Source organism: Rhea americana, unplaced genomic scaffold (genome assembly GCF_003343005.1).
Source record: "Rhea americana isolate MKP2758 unplaced genomic scaffold, rheAme1 scaffold_22, whole genome shotgun sequence".
Lineage (NCBI taxonomy): Eukaryota > Metazoa > Chordata > Aves > Rheiformes > Rheidae > Rhea > Rhea americana.
In genome coordinates this window covers 6105943-6132839 of record NW_028186329.1, presented here as the reverse complement: position 1 = coordinate 6132839, position 26897 = coordinate 6105943, and the positions used below count along the sequence as shown (strand labels likewise).

At 36.6% G+C, this 26897-nt stretch overlaps 1 protein-coding gene across 1 annotated transcript in view; it reads right to left on the bottom strand.

The window, feature by feature from the left end:
- Positions 1 to 26897, bottom strand: part of SNX24 (sorting nexin 24) — a 53344-nt gene that overhangs the window by 17325 nt on the left and 9122 nt on the right. Inside the window, exons 2-3 of the mRNA XM_085305420.1 lie at positions 24708 to 24791; positions 19333 to 19437 (exon numbers count right to left, since the gene is read on the bottom strand). Coding sequence (XP_085161546.1) covers positions 19333 to 19437; positions 24708 to 24770 — 168 coding nt within the window. The 5' untranslated portion in view covers positions 24771 to 24791. The remainder of the gene's footprint in view (positions 1 to 19332; positions 19438 to 24707; positions 24792 to 26897) is intronic.

Below are 26897 nucleotides of genomic sequence, written 5' to 3'. Positions count from 1 at the left end.
TCTAGAAATCACCCTCTTCTGAAGACCGTTTCCTCACGTACGCCGTTTGCGTAAGGCACTGTAACAAGAATGCTATTCAACTCTACAATAATTTTCTTGTTTCGTCTCCCTGATATTTTCTTGTCAGAGGTTTTGGGTCAGAGTAAACTCTTGAGAAATGATTCGACGTTCCCTTTGAAACTAATTAGATTAAGCAGCAGGTACCCGCTCCAGAGTCAGAACGGGAGAACGTCGAAAGCAGGGGGAATTCACGGCACTTGGGGTTAATGAACTTGTTGGGTCATTTTTGCAGAGGTAAAGAAGGGGCAATCTAACAGACCAAATACACTTAGATTTGTATGCATTTTTAAAAAATCATTTTTGAGACATGAGAGCCCATTCAGCAAAAAATGTGTTGTCAAATAAGAACCCTAGGCTAGTCTATTAGAATCTGCAATGTTGGAAGAGTAACTGTAAGGAAATCTGTATGATTAATTTTAAAAACACAGAAGCCCGCATCAAATTTAACTGGCTTTTAAAAGAAAATACACTAATACTTGTTGCATCTGCAAGACATTTACTTATCTTTAGCAGCAAAATCAAGGGAAAAATCTGGTTTATTTTTTGCTGACTGATTAGTATATTAACAATTTACTCTGTGATACCGTAATTCTGGAGTTAATGAGGTGGCCGCTTACCCCAGGGCAAAAAAAGCATAAAATAAGTTTCAACCACTTGTAAACTTGGAAATGAGAGACACAGATGGTTTGAAGCAAACAGAAGTCAGTTGTAGCAGTACAGACAGACATCACAGGAATGGAACAAAAACATATTTGTTTTAATTTGTAAAAACAACTAGTTTTTTTGTAGAATCATTATAACACAGAAAATCCCCTTTAGAAACATACAGCTTTTTCAGATCTTGTTAAATTAACTTCTGCTTACAATAATTCTTATGTTTAAAACATTTCCACAGCTCCATGGGAGAATAAGACCCAATCAAATTATAACAACACTGTAATGCTGCTCAGACAGCATTAGCCATCGATTCAAACKCATGTATTTTCAGAAAAACTCACCACGGTTTGTTTTCTTCAGAAAAACTTTTTCTTAAAAAAAAAAAAAAATCTACTTTGGATTCAAGCCAACAGATGAAAGGCAAAGATTCAATCTCTTTGTACTTCTGTATGCTACAGAACTATTTGAAACAAATGGCTGAGATTTAGTGACTTCTTACTGTATAGACATTATAAAAACTTAGCATTTCATGAATTAAACAAGTAAGTTCGAAGCCATATCAAAGAACAACAAAAGCTTGATCAGATGAAGCAGGACTTTTTTTAAACAATATGCACATTCAAATTAAATTTTTGATATATAAGTATGCTGTAAGAATTTTTTGTCAGTAGTCATAATTTATTTACACCAAAAAGGAAGAGAATATAAATTACACAAAGAAGAGCAAGACAGTTATAACTGAGTAAATTATTTTGTTTTTCCAAACACTATCAGAGCAGGGAGAAACTCAAGACAGGACAATAACCAATAAAAAACAAACAGCAAACACTTCCAGCAACAGATAACACTGCAGAACAGTCAGAGGGACAAGGAAGATTTTAATATTTGATATTCACATTCTCAAAATATTTAGCTGGTCCAATTTTGCCAGCGAGAAGCTGAGTCTGTTAACCCTCCCACTACTGCACTCGTGGATCTTGCAGGATGAGTTATTTCTGTGTTAGAACAGCCTGAGGGAGGAGTGCACTCCCCTTCGCAGCACACCACTCTTGCCAGAAGCAAGCCTTTCGAGTAGCCAGATAAAATACTTTGTCCTAGAACAACCATTCCTATATTCCCGTTCTCTATTTACTGGAACAGTCTCTTTTACAACATATTTTTGCTCATCTATATTTCACTACAATTGCCAAGCAACTGAAGAGTTCTCTCAGTAGCGTTTTAGTGCCAAAGTGGTGCATCAAATATTGTTTTGACCAAACTTTCAGAAAAGGCGTCATCTCCCCCAACATTACAGGAGAGATGCGATGGAGAATGATCGCATTTCTCGCTCATCAATGAAATCAGCTGTTTGCAGAGTCCTGCCCAGCATATCGCAGCGTGATCCTGTTCTGCTCAGCAGTCAACTCTCTTTACACATGTAGGGAAAAACTACGAATAAATAAAAACTAAAGTAGCTAAGAGCTGTGGTGAAAATTTTGTGACGCTGAGTTCTGGATGCTTTTTACAATCCTAAGTAGTTGCCTGTTTCTGAGTTCAATCTGTGGTGGATATCATTTTTAGTAGGAATTAATGTTTTCAGAAACGTTAGAATCAGTGAAAGTATCTCCCTTTCTCTGCAAGCATACAGACTCTGCTTTTTGTCTGCACAGAGCCAGTAGCGTAAGTTGGAAGGTTTTCCTTGTTTTCCCTTTAAAAAAAAGGAGGGGGAAGAAAAAACTGTCCTTCCTTTTTCACTCCCACCACCCCAGTAAAAAACTCACCTCTCTCTCAGCAAAATGAGCATGCCTTGTTACATGCTGCTCTGTAACTATAGGAGCAAATCAATAGCAGCTGAATGCCATCTGCTTCGGGCAGCAGAACAGCACCAAAAGTGTGAGCAATGCATCTTCCCTTATTGAAAGGTTATTTTATGCAAGTAAACAATTCATCGTCTTCTTGCACGCTTGATGCTCATTTACCACTTTTGATCAATAAAATATGCAAAACAACAAAAAAATTGAATCCTAAGAGTAGTTCTGATGCCAGCGTGATAGCTAATCAATATCAGGTCTCTGTTCAGTAAGGCAGGCAGTAGGGTAAACTCTCTATTGTGTGAACCCTGGAAATGTGMGGAAAACTGTCTTGTTGCCTCTAAAATACAATAAGGAGAGTGAGAAACACAACTTTTATCCTGCAAATTAAAAAAGGAGAATGAAATAGGACGTATTCTTTTAATTGCAATTTTTCCCTTCGCTGTGCAAAGGGCGTTGCGTCAGGGTGCCCAATGATTTGCCGCAACAAAGAACCTGCTGTAATGCTGTTGATAGAGCTATACTATCATTTAACATAGCTATTTAGTTAAATCATAGCCATTACAAGGCATGCTTTGGATGGCAACCCACTGTGTTTCTTTCTAAAGCTGCTCTACCTTATTAAGTCTTGGTTTGCAATGCATTCATGTTTCAGGTGAACTCAGTTTTTCTGTTAAAAACAAACTGCTATGGGAATTTCTTTTGCACAGTGTTTCTTTTAGTCAGACCACAAACTGCCTTATTACATTAAGCCTCTTGACAATTGATTCAAGTAGAATACTTCTCTCCCAGCAAAGAAAACAWCATCATATTATAGATATTGCAGAACAAACCCTCCAATTCAAACTGGTTTCTAAAATAATATAAAGTATTCAAAATGACTCAACAAAGGCTCTCTAATTTAGTGGACTATACATCCTAGTATTAAAAAAATTATTTAGTTGAGCAAAATATCTGCAAAATATACCACAAAAATAAATCTGCAAAAATTAGTTGCACACTGTATGTTCTGATCAGCATTTATACCACACTTTCTGCATTCTTTTTTCCTGCTTGTATACAGAAGCACAATTATTCAGGTATCTGGATTTCATTTACTTTTGGTTCTTTGAACTGCAAGAACGCTTTGGCACACTTCTGTAAAAGGATGTCTTATGTGGGGTTTCCACTTAAGAGAATTAACGAGACTTTTTTTTAATTAAAATACTGTGTTTTCTATATATTTGCAAAGCAAAGACACTTCATAACACACTGGCTACGAATTTTCCAGAAAAGATTTGCTGCAAGAAACCTAAACAATACTACATAAAAGACAAATTCATAATCAAACATAAACCGTTAGAGGCAAACACTAACTTTCAGTCAAAAAGTAGCACTCATATATAGGAAAGAAAATCTCCCAACCATTATTCARTTCTCGTAATTCTTACAAAAACAAGACAACCGGATGAATCTATCTATAAATCAACTTGTAYAGAATTTTAAATTGGTAATTCACTGGTAATTAATAAAACCAATATTACAGATATGAAAACAGACTTTCTTAAATGTCACCTGACCAACCAACCAAATTTAATGCAAGACTGAGTAGGTTTAAGGTTTGTTTAATTCTGTGAATTACAGCTGATCTGTGAGCAACATTTCAATTTTGTTCTCTTACAATCCTGCATGAATTCAAACATTTGTAGCTATATCTGGCAGCCCCCTGTTCTATTTCCCCAAGCATGGATCAAGCTTCTTCTGTCTGCCTTCTACATAAAAGCATATCAGCTCATATGAACCTCAATATTTAATCCCATTTATAGAAACCAAAACAGTTTTGATCAAATTAATAATACAGAACATGGYAAAGAAAGTGCAGTAGCTTTGAGTCAATGACCCAACTAGCAGCAAGGGTATAATTTAAAGTCAGAAATTTCCAGTGCATGCACCGTTAGCCACAGTGAACCTGTTACTGCTCTAAAGGGAATTGTTTGCCTCTTATTAGATTTTCTACAGCACAGCCATAAGTGATAAATGTACTGCTGTACTCACTGTCAAGTTAATCAATGCTGCCAAAGTTTTGTTGACCTAACAGTAATCCATAAAGTGAGCGGCATTTTCTCTATCCCTATGACATCTCAGTCCTCAGTGGAGATACAAATCTTACAACAGCATCTTAAAAAAATGGAAAAACAAAGCAAAGCAAAGTGCGTGGGGGGGAGATATTTTCAAAAATGTCTTCAAATTAGCGGACTGTGAGAATTCCCTGTCTCTCTGAGAACTTGTTTAAAAATGAAAGCCACACAATGGATTCAGTCTGATGGTTAAAAACTAGCAAATGGATAACTTCACAGAGGATAAAGCCTTGTCTATAAAAAGAAAGTAAAAAAACAGCTGCAGGAGTCTTCCAAGGAAATGGCTGTGTTTTAGAGTGCCATTTATGTGTGACTCCAGATTAGCACACTGGTTCAAACAGAGCCCAGTGCAGCAATTCTGAGGATGGTAATGTGAAAACAACAATAAAAATCCACTTCTAAAACTTGTCTGCTGCTACACCTGACTGTAATTCACAATCCATGAGAGGAATCACCATTGCAAAGACAAAAAAAAGTGAGGAAACGGTTCCCGGTAGAAAGAGCTGCTCTATCAACAAACTGCTGCCATGCTCTCACAAGCAATTACAGACATATGAAATATGAATTGCCATTGATTTTTCTTCTAGAGGTCACTCTGCTCCATGTTTTACGCACTCTAGGCATTTATTTGGGTGGCAAACTGACAAGTTTTTGCAGAATTAACGGAGCAATGTAATCCTTGCTCAGTCACAGGTACTTCATTGTGGCTTCTGCTCCTTGACACCTGTCCCTCCCAGAGCTCCCGAGCAAGGCACTCCTTGGTAAGACAAGGAACTGTGCAACTACCTGCGGAAAAGAGCCCAGCCCAACTTGGTCAGCGAATGCCTGTTAACCTCTTCTGCGCCGATGACAAACGAGCAGCGTCAGTCAAAGGAGTACGTTTATCACGTACAGACTTGGCTAAAATGCTCCACATTCTTGGTATTGAAAGAGAGATGATTTCTCCCTAAAGGAGAAGTAAAATTCCTGGCTAACCCCGAACAGAACTAACTTAASTATCTGGATTTCTGTTAAAAAAAAATACTGTAACATTAAAGTACTGCAAGAATGCCAAGCTACTCTCTAGAAATCTCCCGTTTCCAGTGTTATTTTCACATTTAGTGATGCTCATGTTCCTTACTCAGAAACCAGAGAACTACTTAATTTTGACTACTAAAGCCCCTGGGTGAGGTTGAAGCTGGCAATACCCAACCACCACATATTCTGGCTTTTTTAGTCAGCTACCTTCTTTACACTTATTATTCATTTTTGGCAMACACTCGCAGCCTCTGGGTTCCCCATGCAAAAGGGTTTTGCAAACAGGGTAGGTTGCACCTCCACAGTGGTTATTCCGCCTCTGAAGGCTCTGGTTTAATTTACAAGTTGGCTTTGTCATCTGAAGCTAAGCATAAATTATTAGTCRCATTTCCTAGTGTCTCAAGAACAGCATTACAATTCTATGGTACAGCTTAGTCACGCTTTGGATAGAAAGATAAGCAAATAAAAGAGGAATATGTTATCAGCACAAATGTGTCTGGAGTAGTGGTGTCCAGAAATCAAAGGAGGATGTGGATAAAGTATCAGGGGTTCAGCAGAAAGGAGTTATAAAGAAACTGTAAGTCTACAGAAAAATTTGCACTCTCTGTTGACTGGACACAGGGCTGACCTTTAAYATCAACATATGACACTATGATATTTAAATTGAATGAATCAGTCAAGATGACAAAATGAAATTTTGAAAAAGAACTGAAAGGTGTAAAGATGGGTATTGACATATGAATATGAAGGAATCAGCTACATATATAAAAATGGTAACATGGGGCCTTAGGAAAACAGCAAATTTACTACAGGCAAAATAATTTATATGTCTCCATCCACAAATAACAAGTGTAAGCTTCTCCATCTGTCTAATATATCAGCATCAAACAGTGGTCTGATGTTGGATTTCCCTCTGGTTTCATTTGTGAATCTCACTCTTTGCAAAAACAGGCAAAAATAGTTGTTCAAATTAGATAATTTTTTTTGGTCATATCCACTATTTTTATGTATTCTTTTTAGGGCATATCTGGCTGCTAGACCTCTTCACTGAAATGCTGTTCATACTCTTACATGAGTAATACTGTTCCTGAATATTAACACTAGACCACAGTTATCGATAACCCCCTACATCATTAGAGCACAAATTCATCATAAAATCCACTAACCTTTATTTCCACTACTAAGGATACAAAGGAAAATACTGTAACTGACCTGTGCTCAAATGCCATGTCTATGATGGCATGTCTATTATCACAGTGAATGACACCATACTATCAGTTATGAATACTCTGTTTCCCTACTGATGATGATATTCAGGAGATAAGAAATACGACACACCAAAAAAAAAATGGAAGAACTCCTCCCTCAGTGAGATACTTGCAACYGGAATGACATTTTCACAGAACGCCTATGGGGAAAGTTAACTTTGACATTTTGATTTTCTTAGAACAGACATACCCAATGGGCTGCAACAGCACAAGAAGAAAGAACTTTGTTCAATCATTTCAAAACTGTAATTCCACAAGAGTAGATTCCCATCACATACTTGCTTTAATGGCCACAGATGCACCACAGAAACCCCAGTTCCAGGAAAACAGATGCTAGAGTTGCCATAGTTGGTATACTTGTGCCATCAGTTCAGATGAGTTACACTAGCAGTGCAACGGACCTAGCTGAAATAGCTCTATAAAAACTGGTTTAGAAATGAAAGTGTGTTTAGTGTGTAACAGATTATGCATACACGCTACTACTTTCCTCTTGATGAAATAATCTAGAACCGCTTTATTTGAAAGCCTTACGTACAGAACAAATATCAACTGAACCAATGTGCAACACTTCCTTTGACCATATTAATACATACACAAGAGTCTATACATTTATTTCAATGTTACATGACAGAGGCTTTCTTCTCTGCTGCTGCAGGACCTTGGGGGGAAAAACCCCGGCAGTTTTCCTACATTTTGTCACTAAGGGAAATATCCAGAGGACCCATGTGGAGAATGCTACTTGCAGCATGTGTGTTAATACTAGTTGGGATACACAGTCAGYTGGGAGAAAGAAACACTCACCAGAACTGCCCAGGTACCTGCCATTAGAGACACCCACCTGTACTAAAGAGGGAACAAGAAAACAAGGAAAAGGCATCAAAAATCTAATGTGGTAGGCTTAAGCCCCCAGCAAACTTAGCAATTACTGGTTAGACTCTGAGTTTTAGATACAATTGGAAGTAAATTTTGTGACTGGCCCTGAATTGTGGTATCTGTGATTTTCTTGCGTCTTATTTTCTTGAAGAACATACATATGTAGTAAAGGTGTTAAATATGATTTGACATTCCCAAAACAGAACTTGAAAATAAATGCCTTTTAGTGCCTTTATTKTAAGAAAACAGGGCTAATTTCTGTACCACAAATAGAATTTTCCTTTGTTTTAGTGGCTACTCTCAGTGCCGTTTCTTATTGCTTTATGTAAAATCTGCATTCATTGACAATGTCGGTTTACTCTGACTCTTATACTAAGCTTTGAACTAATTGCTCTCAATTAATCTGTTCCACTCTTTGATAGCTTATTTATCAGATTGGGAAAGATAGATTTAATGGTGCTCGCTGGAAACAAGTTCTTTAATTGGAAACACCAGAGTGTTTAGCTCACTTCGTGCTCTAGCAATTAAGGACAATTTGGAAAAGCGTTTTTCCCCCTACTATTGTCTCCTTGATTAAATTTCCAAAGAAGCAGACAAAACAAATGACAATACCACCTAGCAATATTGGTGCAAATAAAAGCCCAGCAGCCAAATTACTTACTATGAGAAATGTGAACCATCCCCATCAATTCCAATGCTGTGTTACATTCATTTTGCTGTATCTTTGCTTCCCAAGTAAGTAAATGGCAAAATTTCTTTCAAAATGCACAGCTCTATGCCTGCCTTTATACAATTATCCCTTTCCACAAATAAGCCAAATCAACAGCAGAAATTATTTTTSTTGATTAAGCTCCCACATTTCTCTTGGGATGAAACAAAACAAACAATTAATCTTTCCTTATTTGTTCTCAGAAGAACCTGCATCCCTTAAACGTACGATAACCAGGGTACCTGTGGCAGGCAGTCGGCAGCAATTAGGCTTGTGCTGAAAATGAATGGACTAGAGGCAGAATACCTAATCTGCTGAGAGTTTCTACAAGAGGGCAAGGTTACACCAGGAAAATTCCCTTGCTGCGGAAACACTGTTAAAAATTACCACTTGACTTCAGCATAATTAACAAGGTTTGGGAATTTATATGAACTAAGTAATTGAAAAGAATTAGCAAGAGATATATACATTAATCTTCACCAGTTACAATGTGCTTAATGAAATTAAAGGCTCTACTTCTACTTCACTCTGTTTCTGCAAACTTTTTTCATCTATAGAACAAGAAAAAGTATATTAGAGAAAGACAACAATAGTTGTGCGAAATGAAAAAGAAACTGCATCACAAAACTTATTTTTTATATTGATACTATTTGAAAATTCTGCTGTATACAAAACAATATTTATCAGAATAAGAAACTACAAAAGTTTGATTTTAATGTCCATGGAACAGTTACAGGAAAAAAAACATACTAGAACATATAAATTTAGGCATCATTTAGTAATGTGCACTTATTCCTAAATATCATGCACTTAAAGTCAAGTCTTCCTCAATCAAGATGTCCTACAATCAACAGCTTCAGTGAAACAAGCATTTTTTACTCTGAATTAAATCCACATTATATTTAGATTATAGAGACAAAGAACAGGTGAAAAGAGAAATACAATGGCGAGCACTGCTGATATGTGTGGAAGACGACAGTACTATCACAAGATAACAAGTATTTGCGATTTTCCTGTGCTACCTTATGAATACAAGACCTCCTTCCCTTAATTTACCCTGAAATCCTTCAACATATCCTTCAGAAAACACATGGAAGACTGCATCAATACCAAGGAAAGGCAACACACAGAAGAGAACTATTTCTAAGGCAAGAGAGCCTTGTTTACCGTAGGACCAAAGCATATGGCTTACTGACCACCCTCCCACGACCTGCTTGAAGACGGCCAGTCGCCTCTCCATCTGCTCACTTTTCCAAAGTGCTCCCAGACCAGTTTGTACCTCTTGTTTAAGAAGCCAAAGAATTTTGCAAAGAATTTTTTTGCTCCTGTGCACTTTCATGCCACACCCTTAAAGCAGATGCTCAGGAATTATTGCTCTTTTAATTCAGTATCTTTCAGGTAAAACTCTGTTAAAAGTTTCATGATGGCGGGTCTGCAGTACATTGAGAACTACAGTTTACATACTACACTAAACATACACAGAGCCAAACAAAAACACTGAAGTTATTACACAACACTTCAAAGTATTCAGTATTTGTTTTCTTCCTCCTACCTCCTGATGTGGCCTGTGTCTTATGCGCAAATTTAAATCCTGCTATAAAGGATTTCCTCATGAACTTTTCCCCAGCCATCATGGGCAGTTTATAAAGGTATTAACRATTGATCCTCACTCACTCAAAGAGTGTAGGCAAAAATGTAACCATTTTGGCGGACCTATGTCTAAGCCACCTGATCATTTAGGCTGCACATTACTGAACAATCAACAGAAGAGTTACACATGCAATAACAGAATCCTATTCACTGGAGAATAAAATTTTCCCTTCATTGGCAGTTCATCAAGTATCTTTACAGAAGAGTTTTGAAGAAAGACCTTAAGATCTAATTTGTCTCCAAAGGTCTATTTGAAAAAGCAATTACCATCTGTATGCTACAGAATAAGAATTAGCTTATGTAAAATGACAAACAGTTGGAAAGGAAAAAGTGTTTAAAATGCTATAGATTGATTTAAAAGATGAGGAAACTGAGTCATTCTACTGCAATATAGGTCAGAATAATAAAGATCCTTTGTGAGAACTGTAGCACTCTCCTTCCTTTACTATAATGAACAAAAATTGTTTGACCTTTTTTTACAGACAAGCTCATGAAAATCTATTAAATATTCATTAAGGAAAGAAAACATAATTTACTGTCTGCATGTCAAACAGGGAGTTGCCTCGTAGACCAGAAAGGTGACCATTCTGCGTTTTATCATGACTGAATAAAAGAACTATCCCCAAACTTTGTGCTGCTCTAGAGGGAATCACAGATAGGAGAATGATTGACAGGCAGCAGACCACAGCAATGATAGCAGTGAGCCAGAAAATGGGAAATCAGATTTTAATATTCCTAGTTCAGCTTTAACTGGCTGTGACATCTTGAGCAAAGAACTTAATTTCTTTGTCTCCTCTCTCAAAACATTTTAGAGTTATTTAGAGCATAGGCAGGCCATGACAGAAACCACTTCTTGTTGTGTATATAGATACAGTTAGTACATTTTGATGTCCAATTTAGCTAGGGCAAAAGGTTGTGATAATACAGCATTATGATACATTGTGCAATTAGAATGAGCACTTATAAATGGTTTGTAAACTTGTCATGATTTTTAATGTAAATTGTACTTTTAATTGAATATTATTTACTTTGATCAGCCCTGACATGTGAAACAAGAGTGAGGCTCATGCAGTACAATTCTATAAGCAAACAAGTAGATTTTTGAAGAAAACGAGGGGGGGGGAACATGTAAAAAACAGAGTAGCACCACTTATGAAGCAAATTGCAACTCTTAAAACAAACACAAACTAGTTAAATTTCCTAAGCATGTTTGAAAAAGGCCTGGAATATTTCCACAGGAAACATCTTTGCAAAAGGGTACTCTTAAGAAATTGTTCTCCTTTAAATTATCTGCAAAATTGTTTTTCTTTCCTTTTTTCCCTTGCTTTCTACCTCCTGTTTGCAAATATGCAAGCCTGCATCTGTCACACACACTTCTTTAAAACCAACAGCCACCTAAAACCAGCTACATATCCAGACCACCAAAGAAACACGTATGCACAACAGAATCTTAAAACAGCTAGTTGCTGCAATGATGGATTTAAGTTATTAACCGATCAAAAAAAGATGGATGGTGGTCTGCTTTTCTTAATCTACATCATCATCTAGATCTATTTAAAGATATGTGGTGCACTAACATACTTAGTTAAGGTTTCGATAAAATCAGTAGAATAATCTGCCCTGTTACATTGAGACTGTATCGATCAATAAAATCACTTGTACTAGGAAAGTACTGTTAAGTACTGACAATCCCAGCCATTAATATTATTTAACACTCTGCTCACAATCTTTAATGAGGACAAAGAACATTTTGTCTTTTAATACTTACCATACTACTGCTTCTAGAGCTCCTTATAGGCGCAGTTCAACCTTGATTACTGCACACTAATGGAGTTGGAGGAGGAACATTGAATAATTTTGGATAACAATTTTCAGTGTCCAAAAATTTTCAGTGATTTTTATCCAGCTCTCTCTCTCTCATACAGTGAATGGTTAAATAGAAACACATGTGGGGGATTCAACAGACTTTCCAGCAAAACATTAGTTAAATCTTATTTCACTATATTCAACTTTCACTTGCATCTTTACACAGCCAGTTTCATTCTTCCCATTGTACTCACCTGCACTTAAAACCTCTTTCCAGAAATAACAATCAGGAAGATAAGTATCTGCTCTGTGCTTGATTGGAAATTTTTTTCTGCAAATAAGCCTACTTGGTGTTAAATTAGAAATAGATCATAGAGTATGTGCACATCGGACAAAGGGAAGGACTGTTTCTCCAGAAATCTTTGTAGTGGTTAATGAATGACACCAAGAAGCTGAAGTGATTTTTATCCATCTCTCTAGCTCTCTCTCATACAGTGAATGGTTAAATAGAAACCTTGTGAGAAAAAAACCCACAGGTCAGGAATGCACAGAATAAGGTGCAGAAGAAAAGAAAGTAGGTCTAGACTTTCCACAAACATTGTTAAAAGCTTAAAATGTCTTCCTTTGAGTTTAGCTTTTAAATATACAGCTCACTACCTCCTGCACAAAAAGCATTTGGGCTTACAAGAGGTTTTGCACAGTGGCATCTGACTTGTGCAACTCTTTGGTGTATCACTATGACTCAGCCATGAGTCATAYGGTGGTAACCTTTTTTCTTTCGAGATTACTGTTCACCATACATACACACCTCAACTCATGAAAACACATTTATGTTTAATCTCATTTAATAAAAAGATGAAACATAAGGATGTATTTAATTATTTTCAGGACTAGATAAGAAAGGCTGTACTGCCTCAGACCAAAGGTCCACTTAGCACTGTAACCCATCTCCAAAAACAGCCATAAGTAGATACTAAGGAAGAGCACGAGCAAGGCAAGCATATGAGATATTTTCCTTTAATACTTTACCAGTTTCCAAAGTTATTTTAAGCTCAAGGATTTTCTATGCCAGATGTAAACTGTTCTTCCATGAGCCTGTCCAGTCTTCTCTCAAACCAATTTAAACTTCTTGTCTTTCCAACACCCTTTGGCAAAGACAAACAGGTCTACCAGAATAACTGAATTCTTAATACAGAGATTCTTAATTCATTTCTGAGAGTATTAAGCAGAAAGAACAACTGTAATGAATATTTAAATTAACAAAATGGATAAATGTGATGAATGCAACCTGCACAGAAATAAAATTTGAATAACTTAACCATTCTATGATAATTTTTGTTATACTTCCAGAATTAAACAGTAACCAACTTGATTTATTTTCACTTGGCAAAAGCAAAGGAATTCCTCATAAAAGTATATAAATTAAATACAGAGACCTCTATTTCTGAAAGGCTCGGCAACAGCACAGGTTCAAAAACTTCTGTTCCTACAAATAATATATTTTTTTTCTTTTTAAATACTGATAATGCAAAGCCAAGAACTGTTTCCGTTAGAAAGCACTTACAGGTTGCTTCTGATCCTAGAGGCTCACATCAGCCTCAAATAACCCACAAATTAGGACCCCATTCACTTTTATTCACAAATGCCCAAGGAAGGTCAAGGATTCCTATCCTTTGCTGCAGGGTGAAATGCTGCATTAGTTCTGCAGATCTCTAGAACATATTTTCCAAATCAGCAAAAACTTCCTTTCAGCATTTTATTTTTTTTAAAATTTAACTCAAAATTTTCTCAAATCAGCAGCACACAATTAGATCAAATTAAATCAAAACAGTTCAATAGCTTTAGAAGGCAAAAATTCAGATAGATGACTAAAAAGGAATTTTTCTGGGCTTAGTGGAGGTTTAAACTTGCCATTTACATTTATTAATTTGTTCATATCCATTGTCCAATTAGAAAAGACTTTATTTATTCCAGATTTATCATAAGGACTTTAATATCAACATTTATTGAAGCAATTAAAGAAAATCATTAGCTAGAAGGACATCTTGGGCCAAATTTTCAGTAAGGTAGTTCCCCTTCTGCAGTCACCAATTGTAGAAATGTCCCATTTATCTTCACTTTTTCAGCTACTGAATTGCTCCCCAAAACAAGTGAAAGAAAATGAACATAATAATTGGTGATTATCTCCTGCATGCTTCTGATGAACTTATTCATGAAGCAACCACACAATAATCATCACTATATACACACTGTTTTCCTAATTCCATCCTGCTGGAAATGAAGACAGTTAAGGAGGACAGGATTGTGTTCTACTTTCTTAACAGAAGAAATCATAACAGATACTGTTTTATTTATGATTTTAGGAAGGATTGGTAGGTTGTTTCTTTTTTTTTTCTTTAAGGGAGTTACATTTTGGAGAATACTGAAATATAGGTCAAAGTGCTTCTCAGATCATGAGATTATTTCCTTAAATGGAAAACAAATCTCTAGTCCAGTTGCATAAACTCCATAATTCATTTTGAAGATTTGGATTCCTGAAACTGCTGGAATGTTGAAGTTTACCAAATTTTCAAGTCTCACAGCCAAGCAGCACTTTAACCAATCTTATCTCCAGGAATCAGGACTGTTCTCTTCGTAAAAGTTCAAGACTAAATAAAAGCCAAGTATGTTTTCTTGACCCCAAATGAGAGAGAAAGATTAGCTCTACATATCATCTCTGCTTACAGACAGACAGAGCAGTTCAGAAGGTTTACAACCTTCTGTTATATACTAGATTCTTGCTGCTCACAAGAACAATTTCTTCAGATCACTCAAACCGCAAGAAATGAGTTAGCATCCTCAAGCTCATCAGAAATAAGTGCCTTCTCCAAAACCCTTCTGCATAACTAAACCATTTCAGCAAACACTAGTGGCTGCATAGTCCCATTCTGAGGGGTAGGTGCCACCTCAGAGCAGATTCTGTTGACTATGTCTGTTATCTTGTTGGACTGATGATAGCAGCAAACGATGAGATTTCTTCTGCCCAGGGGGGTTAGAAAATATCTATTCCATTGAATTCTAAAAGGCAGACCTGTCAAAGGGCAGGTCCCTAGGGTAGAGAGACTGGATGGCAATAACATCCACTATCAGCTTATTGGGACGAGGACATGACCTAACTCTAGATCAGTAGAGGGCAGGTGGTTAGATCAGATTTGTCCCTGCTACCAAGTCACTGGAAACAAGGTCCATAAAAACTGCTCTTCTAAGATTAAATCATATAAAATCTACTTGCAACAAACAAYGATCAGATTGACAGCAGAGCTGCAGTGACTTCAATAAACAGTTAGATAAGGTCCCTCAGGGCTGTCCTGAGGAATCCTAATGATGTCTCCAAAGTCCAAGATAYACCCAACTACTTGTTCAGTTTCTCCATCCAAATGACTGACTGCTGTTGTACACCAGTATCTGTGCATGAGGGAGCATATCAAGGGATCTGTATCTTCTTGAAATACACTATCAAAGGAGACCATATTTCTGCATTACTTTGTGATAAACAGTCTGAGATCACACAGTAGATTAAAAAAAGATCTAAAAACTGTAACGCTAATTGACAGCCTGTCCTGTCATCTTCCACATTTGTCTCTAACTTCTAATACTTTCAAGTAAATAAACCTTTCACCAAACTCACAGAATTAGTATCAGCAATCACAGACTTTTAATGCAAGTCCAGCTGGCAGCTGTTCTCAAACTGGAGAACCGCCTATACACCTATACAACCACCTTCTTCAAATTCRTATGTTCTCTCTTTGCAACACCAAACTCTTCAAGAAATTTAGCAATAGAAGTTTCATAACCATAAAAAAATTATAGCTAAGTTAAAAGTTCTAGTGCAATCTAATACTACTTTCAGAGAGATTTTTATCAGCAATATTGATTTATTTTAAATATTTTATATCAGAAACAGTTGGATGCTAATCTCCACTCTATTACAAGTTAAAATCTCAGATACAGAAGTACGTTTCTATGAGGTCAAATTTTATATCACACTGTAATTGAATCACACAGAGAGGTAACTGTGAGCAGGTTCTTAGTTGACAGCCAGCACAAGGTAATCGGCATGGGGTTAGCCCAGCTCCWATGTCAGTAACAGGTAATTGCTTTTTAGTGGAGACAAAACTAGCTCAAATTAAGTCCTACCTGCTATAGGTTAAGATCATGCATGGGGACAGTTACTATGGATTAGCAGAGGAGCAACAGCTTACTGCTTCATACAAGTTTACTTGAGTGTTTAGATCCCTATTCTGTATTTCACTTTTTTTGCATCTTTCCTCACTTATAAATTGAACAATTCTCTTTTCCAGTTGTCAGTCATTTGATTGTTCACAAGCAACCTATGTTGTTACTGTGCATACTGTTGAATTACCACACTTACTCTTAAATAAATACATTAGTCCTCACACTGTTCCATAGTATTAAAAATTAAAGCTGTAAATTCCAGTCGAACTTGTAAAATATGGAAGTCACTTAAATATATAAGCCAGTCATTCACAATTCCATGCAGAAAATCAATCCATTATCAAGTGAAAAAAATCCCCATTTGGCTTTCAAAACCACAAAAGCCATCTGATGAACATTCGCTGACAATGGATAGGGATAAATTTTAAAAATGAACTTTTGTATAGCACAATCTAATAATATTTGGCTTATTCATAGTTTTGCTACTCTTCAGAAAAACAAAGAAATCATTTTGGACTTCTGCCTCGCCACTTAAAAAAACAGACAACGTACCCTGAAAGGATGCAAGAGGGTGGTTTCATCACAAACAGACCTCAAAGATGTGACAGTGTACTGACAATTGCTGCACTTTCCATCTTAAAACAGTGGAATTTATTGCTTTTCTTGCTCCTTGATACCAATTATAACATATAAATTTCATATAGTAATTTTCATTCAAATTTCAACTATAGAGGACTGTACTTAATTAAAATTATATTAAAACCCAGCATTATTAGACCATGTCTGATACAAATCTGTATTTTTCCTGCAATCTTCACRGCACAGTACTTGATGCCTGTACAGGGTTTCAAGATGCAAAATATATAATAAGAAATGAATACATATTGCACTAAACAAATCATTTGGAAGCAACATCTGCGTAAATGCTCAATCTCTGCATAAGATCCCAATTGTTTCTGAAAAAAAACCAATAGTAAACCAATTATTGCAATGGTTTGGTAGCTACAGAAATGGTTAGCTAGCAGTATTAACCAAATTGCTTTTAAAGACCACYTCTCCTTAGTATCACCTGAAAAATGTTTGCAGTATTTTATATACATGACATTAAATAAAAATCTGATCATACATCTTCCAAAATGGTAACACATTCCTACATTGTGTCCTGGAAAATGCTTGGCACTTTTAAAAACCTGATAACTCAAATGCTTTGATATGAACTTAAAACTTCCTAAAATCTGGACCTCATTATTTAAAAATATAAAATTTCATTATAGATTAGTTTTGTTTTCTGTTTGCTAATTTTAAATTAACGACTGCTTCCCAAGAATATTTTTTTTCTTTTTTAATTTATTATGCACATAAGCATGGATTTACTTTAGAGGTTGGCCTTGTTTTAAATGGGGTGTTAGACCAGATGGATAACCTCCAGCAATCTCTTACAACCTAAGTTACTCTATGTTTCTGYGGTACCTAGTGGTGATACAACAGGGGAAAAGTTAATAAAATTTACAAGAATGCAAGTTAATCTTAACTCTTCCAGTAGAGGGGGATGTTCTTTTACAGTTTATCAGCAATTAAAAAGTGCTAACCAATCTACCTCTATACCTTTGCAACAAAATCAGCCTTATAACAGAAATAAACACATGTGCCTTAATAGCAATATTCCTCAAAATATATTTTTATGCAAATCAGAAAAAAGGAAAAGGTTACAGCAAATGTTTGCAAGAGAAAAACATACCAATGACAGCAAGATGTGCTGATAGTCATCAACAACRAAAAGGCTCTACTTCTTTTCCAAATGCAAGTCTTTCCAAGAACAGCTTTCTCCACCCACATAATAATTTTTTAGATACCACTAATACAATAAAACTCACAGTGCAGGAAGAAAAAAAAGGATTACATGTTTCAATATAGCAATAATAACAAAATATTTAAATATAAAAATAACACAAAAAATAAATTATGTTGCCTCAAACCATCCCTATATCTTGGGGAAAATGTAAACTGTATTTTTCTCCTTATTTCCAAACTTAATTTTAGAACTTTAATRTCAGAGGCAATACTTTCTAACATGACATTACAATTCTTTCTTCCTCCTCAATTTGTTTTCTTTTACAAACCTTCCTGAGAATCAGGGAGGTTCCTGAGCAGTGCAGGTCAACATCCATTTTCTTTGGTGGCAGTTCACTGTCCATTATGTTGCAGTTCACCACTCCTCCAGCTGATCCACCACAACTGTGGATGATGACACAAATCAGATCTCTGAAATGATCCGAGTGAAAATAAAAAAGCCCTACTCTCACTCTTACCATCTGCCCAAAACAATTATCTTTTGGCTCAGATCATTTCCATGACCCCCTTTAATAAAGCAACACTTGCATAAGCACAGCTGAAGGTGGAGTGAACTGGAAACATGTATAGAAATACCTTAATCTGGCTTTACCACCAGAGAAATGACTGTGGAACCACACCACCAGGCTTCTCCAATTTGKAGGAGGAAAGTGTTTGAAACAATCATGGTGAGAGCAGAAATTCCATCTTCTAAAAAGGAAGAGGTTTATCACCTCTATATTTAAGTGTCTATACACCCAAGTCATTCCTGAAAACTCTGGCACTTTGCGGCAAAATTATAAGCCAAGCAGGTAGAACTTGGTCCTTTAAATGCAAATRATCAAACAGAACGAGAGGAATATGAGATGAGAGGTGCCTAGTTCAACTAGAAGAGTAATTCAGACACAGGCACATACAGTACAGAGATATGAATCTATTGAGTTGATTCTTCCCTTTAAACAGATATCAATAATAAAACTGTCTTACTCCTCTTCTACAGCACTTTTCACTRGTACAGTCAAAGAAATTCTGGTAAAAATATTATTCTCCTTATTTTAGGCAGAGGAAAATGAGGTGCTAGTAGGTTCTCCAAAGTTAGACATTAGCCAATGGCAGAACCAGAAACAAAATAAAATGTCTGGTTTTCTAGCAGCTAAGCTCTTTCTAAGTGAACAGAAATTATCACTGCTGCAAAGTTTGTAACTCATTTCTCACAGCTCAAATCGCTCGTCAACAGAAGACCCACTTAATACCTACAGTATCTTCAAAATGCTTTGGATACCACCATTCTGAAAACAGACACAGCTTTTACTGTCTCACTGATGAAAGGAGAGACTCACCTGCAAGTACAACTCCAGGCCTTGCCGTCGCTGTTCCAGGACCTTTGGGACCCAGTTCCTGACATGCTTTGAAGGGATCTCTGGTGTTCTTATAAACTTCTTGAGCTGCAGACAGAGAGAGAGAAAGAAATGCAGAAAACCTCCTGAACACATTTATGGCCAAAATGGGACAGAACAGGTAAAATAGCTACACATATAAAATGCAGTCCTGTTACTCACCATCAAATTCAGTGAAGTAAGCAACAGACTTTACTATCTCTCTTCACACCTAAGGTTGCAGACAAAAGTTCTCCTGCCTAGCTGCCCTTCTGAGTGAAGAGGGCAGCTCTTCACTGCCCTGACACATTTTTGGAAGTTTTACAACAAAACTGCAGCATCTAGGTGAAAATACTCGAAAGTGAAGACCCCATGACATAGAGGAGAGTCTCAGCTTGAACTGAAGCAAAGTAGCAACAATCTTGGACTCCATATGACACCAGCAATGTACAAGGCTGAACCTCAGGAAGYCGCCCAGGAGCCACCGAGGCTGTGGCAAAATGGCTTGAGCTCAGCTCACAGCCACAACGAGGAAGAAGCTGAGGAGAAAGGAGCATCCAGAACATACAAGAGAGGTATTCAACACCCAGCTCAGCCATGAATGCCCTGGAGATGTAGCATCGGCCCGTCCTGTGCTTCGGTTCCCCATTAGTTAACCTGAGATCATGCCTCGCAACATCACCAGGAAGTACTGGGACATTACCTTGATACGGACAGTGACAAAGCATCACTGCAATAATTTCTCACTCTACGTCCACTCCATTTATGAACAGCTGGAAGAAGTCTAGGGCAGAGAGCTAACTCTTTTTCTGGAGAGCTAGCAACCAAGAGAGTGAAATATTCCTCCTTCCCAGGCTGCAGCAATAAATTGACAGTTATGTTTAATACTTTATACAGAGCAATAGCAAGATTGCTACTGAATATATTTCTAGAAGCTCGACAATTGTTCCTCTAAAGATTCCCACAGGGAAAACTTTTATAGATATATAAGGAAATATGTGTGTATACATATRCACGTGTCCATATAAACAAACATATATTCTGACAACACTAACAAGTCCCTTTCTAGAACAAAACATTATTTTCAAACCCAATAAAAATTAACATTTTGCTCAAAACTAAAGGGCAAAAAACAATAACCAGAACCAACTCCGTTGCATTTTAATAGAAGGTGACATTAGACAGTCTTTCTGTTGGATATTGCCTCTGAGTAAACACAAGGCAAGGAATGCAAGAAAAGAAACTCAAAATTGACTTTGACATGCATACCCATGGGAAACTGAGAATTTACATTTCATCTTTGAGCTTGCTGAGATGTCACCATAGGAAAAAGCAGTGCAACACATCAACGTCTCCACAATCACAAGTAACGAAGCTCCAACAAGGAAACCTCAATTGCTCYGGAAACATTTTTCAACTTCCTTATTTCTTAACTGTGCTACATTACAATTAAACATGAAATGACAAAAAGAAACAAATGTGCTTCTACTAAAGTATATATAAAAAAAAACATTTTTTCCTCTACCTCTGTAAATTTATCAGGAATGTTGAAGAAGCTATGATCACAGTAGTGCAAATCATGACAGCACTTGCAGATGWGTAACAAATTGCTCCAGAGGAAGAGAGACAAATCCAAAACAATACAAGCTTCCACTAAGGCTTAGCTGCTTACAAGATAAATACTGTGTGGCTGACATTTCAGCTGATGATTAACAATCCTTTTTTTTTTTTTTTTTTTTTTTTTTTTGGCTTGTGACTGTGTGATATAAAGTATCCAATAAACACAGGCTAAAATGCACAAGCATACATACTGTGTGTAGGTATAACACCCATGCGATACAGATGTACAAAGACTAAGTGATAAGCACACCTTAAGCTTATAATAATCCAATAATATATTATAAAATAATAAYGGTTACTATAATATCTAAGTATATTATGCAAATCTCCCTATGTTAGTTATATTGCTCCAGACTTGTCCACTACTCATGAAATACTTATTTATCTGAGGATAATTACTGTTTGTAATAACTTCCTGTCTGTAACACTGACCTAACGCTTAACTGAAATACTGTTGGCTCCATTTTCCTCAAATTTAAAAGATAGCTCAAATCATCAATTAAAAAACTATTTTTCCAAGTGTGAAAAGTCAATACAATTTAGAGTATATAGTAATTGCTTTAAAATTATAAATAACCTGCAAACAAAGATGTAAAACTTAATAGTCTTGAAGATTTCACTGCAGTTGTCATAACACTGTCACTTTCTAACATTCTTGTACTAAAAAGAACTACCAATATTTTAAAATATAAATGGAAAAAATACATAAAAGAAAATAGGAATACATATAAATACRCAGTTGTATTTTCAGCTACATTTTACAGACAGAAAGAGTTTTATACTTTCTAAAGATGAATGTTACGAAAATAACAAAAATTCTGTGCAGATCTGAAAACAGTACTGTAATGTGAAAGGTGCAGAGCCTGAAAACCTACCTTGCCATTCATAACCAGGCCAAAATATAACGGCCTACACAAACTATAAAACAAAAGCCAACAGCAGCAGATGCTTTCTATCAAAGGAGTAACTTGTACTCCCAATGTATCATACCGGGCTTGAAAAGATTTTAAATCTTTTTCATTACAGTCAGATTGCAGAGGAAGTGGTATTTAACTTTTTTACTCAATTGGAATGCAGGAAAAGGTGAACACAGAAAGGAGACAAATCAAGCCTTATTTAAARAAATGCATCAAACCGTTAACTGGTATTCTGATGAATGAATAACCTCTTATCTTATATGAGTAATGGAGTTCTTCCTGCATATAATGCCAGTACAGTATGTTCTTATCGGGTAAATGGTACCACCTCTCCTATAGCCTCTACTTCAGTTTTCTACCAAATTTGTTTCCAAAACCTTTGCTTTTCCTACTCACTGTAAGACATCTCCAGCACTCAGTATACCTTGAATATGCAGCAAATTTAAAGATACCTTCCCAAATGACATGCACGCACAGTTCTCTACAGTGAAAYTTGCACTGTAAATTAAAGGGGAAAAGAAGAACAGATAATGAAATGCTCTGCTGGGATGCTGAAAGCACATCTGATATATAGAGACCAGTGTAGATTGTGCCACGTGATGTAAACAAACTGTTCACACAAGCGAGATACAAATTTAAAACATTCTTCTTCAGTAAAAACTGTTTGAATACACATTACATCTTGTAGAAAAGACAAACGTACTTTCTTAATAGAGCTTTGAGATTTTCCAATTCTTCTAAAAGAAAACAAAGAGAAAAAACAAAGGTGAAACTGCCTAGCATGTTATTATAGAAGACTTTTCTCCAGTATTTTTGCAACTCTGAAAGCAATAAAACAGTTCAACCAGTTTGTTTACTGAAAATTTTACTACAACCAAAAATAAGACTTAAGCAATGAAGCATATTATGCCAAAATATGCTGGGTGCTTTGTATCTGTACAGAAAACAAGCAAGAAAAAGCCAAGTTTGTACAGTATTTTAAACAGATAAAAGCAGATGAGGAATAAGACGTAACCAGTTGAACAGTGCTGCAAAGAATGTCCTGTTAGGATTCCCGTTCTTCAGTTTTGTTTATTTTGCTACTATTTTTGAGGAGAGAAAAGGGCCATCATTTATGGTTTTCCTGTTGTTCTAAGAAGAAAWCTTTAAAGAGAGGAGCTGTTGCAGAGGAATGGAGGAGATGAATTGCAAGGAGACAAAGCTTAAAGTAAGACTGCAGTCACTCACTACATTTGTGGTACAGTGAGGGAAACGTCTAAGCATAAAACAAGACATAGACAGGAACTAAACTGCAGTACTTCAAAAATTACAGTGAAATTAGACAACAGCTAGAGGACCCACTAAGCTTGTATAGGTGTGTTTTAATCACATAAATCCTGATTGTCCTTTCTTAGTGTTTCCTAACTTACTTGTTCCAGTAATCTGTACTCATCTGCTTTACTTTCAAGTACAGGACTATTCTCATAAATCAGGAACACATGCACATAATGTGCTGCAGGAGTGGGTGGTGGTACTGCTAATTCTGACACTATTGCTCATCAGGTATTTTACTCAATCAGAACACAAGGGGGAAATACCTGAGAGATACCTGAAGTAAAACAGCAAACAAGAAAATGCATATTAAAGTGCAGCAGCTAATATCAAATGGGGACTAGGAACAAAATGTTGAGAAATATATGCATGTACCAATTACTATGCAATAAAGCAAAATACATTCTTGCTCTTTGAACTTTCAAGGGTCAACACACAGTTGAGTTGAGCTGTCTTTTGCTGCCCCACATTTGCATATATCCATGCTCCATACCATATAAGCTGGCAACAYCCACCTTCCCTGCCATCCGGATAAAGCCACCCCCTTGAATGACTCAAGGCCACAAGCAAACTTGCTGGTGTGGGTGAGCAAGTCTTGTGACGCTGCAGTGTCAGCCGCTGTGTCCCTGGGCTCTTCTTCTTCTCTGCCTTTTGCAGATACAGCTTTTTTATTGCAAAGGCAACTGGCACCAGCAAAAGCAAAAAGTTTGCATACACAAATGTCCTGTGACCCAGGTCCTAAGCCAGGACGATTGTCCAGATGCTCTTCCTCCCAGCCCCATGTTCTGTAAGCCGCTGCTTTTTCAGAAGTCTCATTCACATTACTAGGCCCCTATAAGACAGAAGAGATGTAAAACTTGCCCTACAGGTACACAGCTGTAAAAGCAGCAGCCAGTGGGGCCTGCAGAGGAGAAATGATACTTTAACAYTGATCAAAATAATTTAAAGAATAGCTAGTGGCTACCCAATTTTGAAAGTAGTCAGGAGTTAGTTTCCTTTTAGATATTAATAGGATGAATCTGAAGATAAACTGAGCAGCTATTTTATATCACATTCACTCTATGAAGACCAGTGGAATGAGAAGATCTGCCTGGTCTTTTTCACTCCCTGTTTCCTGGTGTATACAAGTTAGCAACAGTTAGCAGGTTAGCAGCGTGATTTTTTAGAACTAGCAAACTGTTTGTCTAAATAGATAAAAACCAAAACCATATTTATTTGCTATAGGCATGTGCCTTATTTCATGATTTTACAAGGAAAAATATGCCACAGGCAGAGCACTTTAGGAATACAGTATATMAACAATAAGTGAAAAGGACAGTAAGAAACCTTTGAGAAATCCTCAACTTCTTCAAGAAAATACAGGAGTTTTCAACTCTTTGGGGGACACTTCAATCACAAGACATATTTAAGACAGGCAACAATTTCAAGTGAGGGGAAAGTTATCAACTAAGGTGAAAAAAAGCTACATCTACTAAAGAAAGAGATAATTACCTTTTTATGAAGAGCATGGAATTCACTATACCTCTTCTCAACAAAATGTTTTCTTCCACTCATTAGCACCTCTATTTTAAAGACCTATAAAATTGCAAATAATAAAGAGGACATTAACCTTATTTGCTCAAACATTTCTATGATATGGTTGTGCATCTTACCCCTTTAATTACAGTAGTTGGTCCCCAAAAGCCCATGACTCAAGAGGCACAAAAGCACAACTATAATTAGTGAGTACTACAGCTAAATCCTATTAACAAATTTGGTCAGCAAACACACGAAAAGGTTGTTAAGCTCAGACTGTATAGTATATATTAAAATTTAAAAATTAAAATATTCCCTTTCAAAAATATTTAACATGATTGGAAGTCGGGGAAATAAAAATGGTAAGAACAAAAAGACAAGAGAAAAAAGAAATAAGGATTCATTAGATTAACTTCTTCCTAATCTGCATATTCATCTCGAGTCTAAGCCAAGCCTGTGCTACCATTCACTTTCTGAGAGAGAAAAAAAAAAAGAAAAAAAAACACAGCAAAGGCTTGTTTTCTTTGTGTGATACATGTGACAGCTTTAGCTGCTGCTCGCGAAGGTTGAAAGGCCAGGAGAAGCAGCTCGCCGGATTCACTAATTAGCAGTCACTAACATGACATTTGCTTGATTCTCAGGTCATAGGGTCAGTTCTGAGGGCAAGCGATGAGAAATATTTTGAAGTACTCAAGAAAGCGTAGTCTATTAAATGAAGACAAGAGCAGCAGAAAAGCCTTACAAAAAAAGGTGCCTGGTCTGTCCAAGAGTTCTTTGTTTTCTGCTTTGCTCAGAAAACCCTGGAAATAATTATTTCCAAGACAACTACCAACTACACTCAGGATAGATGATTATATCAAGACCCAAGTCTTAGGCCATATCAAAAGTCTTTTAAAATAAATTTGCAAACAGTGTTTATGCCTGAATGCAGGAAAAAAAGGGTTTCTGTCACAATACGTCCAGTTAGCATTGATCAGAGCAAACATACAGAAATCATTTGAATAAATGCTTTTGATTGTCCACCAAAACCTGCTTTTAAACATAGGTCAAAAATGCTACGCTTCTTACTGGCTAGCCAAACTATATTAGAAACAGACAGCATTTTATTTAATCCAGACTGAAATGTGTCTACTTTTGATCTAATGTGGTATGGATGGGGACCAAAGTCATCTCACACCAATGTTTACATTACCGATTAGTTTGGATCTTTGTAATCCATCAAAACAACTTGTGCTACATTCCACTTCTTTGAAAAGGACTATTTCTGTGTCCTAATCACTGGGAACAGATGAGAGACCTTATTTGGGTGTATTGATTTCTTTCCCTCCTTATCTATTTAGACTATTTGGGGAGAACAGCTATTGGTCATTAAACAATTTTTCTCCAGAAATTAGTTACACTTGCAAAAGTTTCAAGACACCCTTAGGAATATTCTGTAGCTTCAGAGCTGTAAATAGGATCACATGTAAAGGAGAAGGAAAAGAAAGAAAATCAGTGTAGACCTATTTCTTTAGCTGAGACTTAACATTTTAATTATATGAGGGGAAAACAATATACACATATTTTACACACTTTACAAAAGTAGTATTTTTTCAAAATGTTCCATGAGGAACAAAATGTTTTTGATTGCATAGGAAATATGTAGCATTGATGGAACCTCAAAGACAAAATAGTGGGAAGGCTGAGTAGCAGAATATGAAGCTAGTCAAGTTAGCAGTGACCTAGAGTCATCCTTGCTAAGGTGCTGCGAAAGTTTTGAATGAACTTGATATTAAATCTCCAGCAATCACTAGCAACTCATACAACCCAGTTACCTGAGTCAGATAAGGGCCTCAGCACCGCTGTTCGTTTAGCGCTTCTGGTGGGTGCAGGGTTTGCCCAGCAGCTCAAGGCAGTCTATGGGGGTCCTGCCTCAGCCACAGGGCTCCCTTCCCAGGGAGCTTCCTGAGGAAATACAGCTTGCCTTACACAGCCCCACTTTGGTTTCAGTCACGTATGTGCAACTTCAGAGCCATGTCTTTCCCTCTGAAGTCAGTCGGCCTCTCACTTTATAACAGAAGGATTGGAATATCAGACAAAAGGAAATATAAATCTCTCTGTTAACTTACTTTTCCAAGCAGGTATCTATTTTGTTCTGTGTTTCAGTACTTTGCTCATGAATTACAC